This window comes from Abramis brama, assembly GCF_963993115.1.
Source record: "Abramis brama genome assembly, chromosome: 16".
Taxonomy (NCBI): Eukaryota; Metazoa; Chordata; class Actinopteri; order Cypriniformes; family Leuciscidae; genus Abramis; species Abramis brama.
Genome location: NC_139978.1, coordinates 16192244 through 16196231, shown reverse-complemented (window position 1 = coordinate 16196231; position 3988 = coordinate 16192244). Strand labels below are relative to the sequence as shown.

Here is a 3988-nt window from a genome sequence, read left to right as displayed (position 1 = left end):
TACGGTTTCAACTGGTTTTCAATCAGTTATTTTATTGTTCATCTTCAAGTACCTAAGCAATAATCAAAGTTGATGAAAGACAACGCAACCGCCAGAGAAGGTGATGAGTGATGGCATCAATCTGCAACACAGGTGAGGAACCCAGACCAGACAAATAATCTATTTTGTTGTAATTTTCTGCATTTGATACTGCATTTTACATTTCTCATGCTACCAGAGAGAATAAAGGGAAAAGTAAATTCTTAGATACTAACTAATTGTAGTCATTGGTAACTGATTCCAATTTACCCCAGTATGGGAAACCCAGATGCAATTTCTTTTTAAATGCACTTCATGTTGTTGATAAAGAATGGAATATATTTTCTTTCTCTTTGTATTATTATGGTACAAGATTATTCTATTCAAATCAGTGTGATAAACGAGTTGGGTCAAAAGTAATCTAAAAGTAGTCAGATTGTATTACCTTAAATGATAATGTAATGGATTACATTACTAACTACAATATTGATCTTGTAATTTGGAATTAGTAACTGACTCAAATTTAAGTAATCTACCCAGCACTATATTTTTCTTTTCTTAGTAGTGTAAGGTGAATGAGTTTTCATAAGCCCAGAACCTTTGCTATGGCATTACAAAAGACCACTGAAACTGAGAGCCGAACAAATGACAGGAAATTATTAATGCCAATATAAATGCATGCAAAGCAACCCTATCTGAGAGATAAACAAAATTGTATCAGTAGCTATCAGTAACATGAAGATGGTGATATTTTGTCAAAGCTAATGCCTACAGGGTACAAAGGTTTCAAATTTTATCAAACCACTGCAAATATTTCAGGTAGGTTTTGCAAAATGTTACATTGCTCAGTGCTTTTCAATTACTGTTAGTACTAAGTCTGACAGACACAAGTTATTTTAAAAACTCTGATATTGTGGAGCGCCCTCTTGTGGTGACCTTCTGTTATTACACAATTGACAATGGGGGTGTTTACCTCAATCTCCTCCAAAGTGCTGCAGCTCAGCATTGTCCTCTGTGTGACTGGTAACAATCCGATCTGATGTAGATATGATAAAAGAACAAGATTTGTAAAGACAGCTTCAATTCTACCCACTGCGGTATGTAGTAAACTACTTTTAATGCACACGCCAACAACAATGAAAATTTGCCCAGACAAGCCAAAAATCTTTATCTTATTCATTGCCTTAATTCTTTATCTGCAGGATTTACAATATTAAACCATATTAATGAAATGAAAATGATTGGCTTCTCTGAAATGTTTGCTTACAGTTGATTTTGGAAGCGTTTCCTCTTTTCCGTTAATCCACGTGGATGTCATGTTACTGCACTCTTCTTCAGCTGTCAAGCGAAATCCAAACCTGCCGCTAAAAAAATATTGCTTCTGTTTCTTTTATATAAATTGTCAAAATAAGAGTAGGCTACTATGACTTTTATGAAAACCTACTGAAAAAAAGTTTTTGAAAAAAACTGTATATAATACTTATTATTATTATTATTATTATTATTATTATTATTATATTATTAGGTATTATGAGTAATGTACAGGTTTGGTGTCTTTGCGCATGCTGCATCAATTGTGTATATCAATGTTGAAATAAAGTCAAGTGTTTTTGTATCAAAGGTGAAAAATATATTCGGTTCGTCCTCTAGAGGGAGCACATTTAATAAGCCATTCGCACTCTGTGAATCAAGTTTTCTACTTTCTCTCTCTCTCTCTCTCTCTCTCTCTCTCTCTCTCCCTCGTCAACTGACAGAAAAAACCTTTGCCAAATCATAAATAATCGTAAAAGTGCATTCATGATTGCATAAATACGAATATCAACAACATTAGGCCTATCTCGTTGCACGTTTAGGGTAAAGGCTGCCCTCTAGTGGAAGAGGTGATAGAGACGGAGCAGGGACCCTCTCTGATATGTTCATGAAAAAATTCGAACTGCGTAGGCTATTTAAAAAAAAAAAAAAAAAAAAAAAAAAAAAAACTAATATATTAAGACCTTATTTGCATAGGTTACATTTTATTTATATGCATAAAAATTCAAAGCTGGGTTATAAATATGCTATGTGGTGTGCAGTTAAATATTTTACACGTTGGACACAGAGCACAGAACTGTTCAGAGAAACTACACTACATATTTAAAGCAGTCCTGCCACCCACAAGTCCTCCTCTGTACAGGCTACCATGAGTTTAAGCATGCTAGAGAATTGGGTAATCCTGTAGACTAGTGATCGGTGATGGGGTCACATGTTGAGGTGTGTGTGTGTGTGTGTGTGTGTGTGTGCGCGCGTGCCCGTGTGTGTTTATGTGTGTGTGCTGAAGAGAGAGATTAGCCATGGCTGGCACTAATTAAATACTTAAGACTCAGCCATAAGCAGTGAACATGCTGACTAAAACCTCAGCAACACTCTGAGACCCCAAGAAAACAGCAACTCAGTAGCTCTGAAAATCATCTCATATGAGCATTGTTTTATTTGTATAGCCAATGCAGATACTTGTGTGTGAAAATTGCAGACAAAGTATTTCCATAACTTGATAACGTGTAAATATATATATATATATATATATATATATATATATATATATATATATATATATATATACTATAACCCACTGGGTTGCCAAATACCCCAGAAATGGTTGTTTTAAGCCAGCATTTTTTCAGTGTATCGATTATATGTATATATATATATATATATATATATATATATTCAGAGTTTTATGGCATTCCTTTTTTTTAGATGCTTTAAAAAAATAAATGTATTTTTAAATGTCACAAAACTTGGAGCAACTTTAACAAATCTACATTTGTTTAAATAAAACTATACCACTAATCAAAATATTATTACACACAAGGTCAACCTCTCTCTTTTTTTGCATAAAAACACCAAATATAGAACGGATTTTCAAGGTATTCTTTGTAACCATTCATACATTCTGTCCCAAATTCAGAATGTAAAAAAAATACTTCAAAATGGACAAGTTTATCTAAATTAAACCTTACTCTTAAAAATTCATAGCATAGATTTATAAGCATAATGTCCAAGATTTATTAAAGATTTATAGCATAATGTCCAAGCTGCTCTACAATCAAACTGAATGGTGACCACAGTTATCAAGCAAATTATTTCAAAGCAAAATTTTCAGTGAATAACAACTTTAATTTAGTTTGCTCCTCACACAAAGCTATTGTTTGACTTTAGGATTACCTGGAATATAGTGTTTAAGTTGATGACAATTTTATGTTTTAAAAAAAAAAAATGTATTATGCTTTAGTACTTTTCGGTGCTTGCCATGCCCTGCATGGTCCCCTTATGAGCAGCACAAACGTCCCTTTTGCCATTCCAAGATGGAAAGAAAGTCTTATGGGTTTGGAATGGCATGAAGGTAAGAAATGATGACAGAAGATTCATTATGGGGTGTCTTTTAAAGATATAACACAAATGGAGACAACATGGACACTCGCTGTGCACAGAACTGATCCAACCGTACCTAACCAGCGAGGATTAATGCCTTAAACTCACTGTTGCTACCATATGTTTATGTTCCGCTCTAATTACATTTGTCCATTGCGAGCCCTTAAGTGTGTGAATTAGATAGAACGAGTGCTATGAGTGGGGCAGACAAATCAGGCACATAAATTCACACAGCCAAGCAGCGCTTACTCACAATCCTATTATGACATATAAATCTCCAGAAGATCTGGCTAGTTGTAGAGAGCCACTCGGCAATGTGCAGTGGCCTTTTCCCCCTCTCGTATATGTCAAATTAGGCCATACGGGCATATAAATCTGTATTGATTTTAAGATGGCCTCCAGTACCACCTGCTCACACTGCACACAGTCTGCGTTTATGTCTTTTTCACAAAAGGATCATTTGAAAGGATTATACTATTGTGTCTGGTGTGGAGAACTGAAATCAGACTGAACTATAATCAAATGTATTTTTAAACCATGTTCTGGTTTTAAATAACAG

General features: G+C 34.4%; 1 protein-coding gene across 1 annotated transcript in view; it reads right to left on the bottom strand.

Annotated features, from left to right (window-relative positions):
• Nucleotides 1-1390, bottom strand: part of LOC311066408 (uncharacterized protein) — a gene marked incomplete at its 3' end in the record, with an annotated part of 106472 nt that extends 105082 nt beyond the window's left edge. Inside the window, exons 1-2 of the mRNA XM_084087596.1 lie at nucleotides 1286-1390; nucleotides 992-1054 (exon numbers count right to left, since the gene is read on the bottom strand). Of these exons, the coding sequence (XP_083943722.1) occupies nucleotides 992-1054; nucleotides 1286-1336 (114 nt within the window). The 5' untranslated portion in view covers nucleotides 1337-1390. The remainder of the gene's footprint in view (nucleotides 1-991; nucleotides 1055-1285) is intronic.
• Between the last annotated feature and the right edge of the window lie 2598 nt (nucleotides 1391-3988).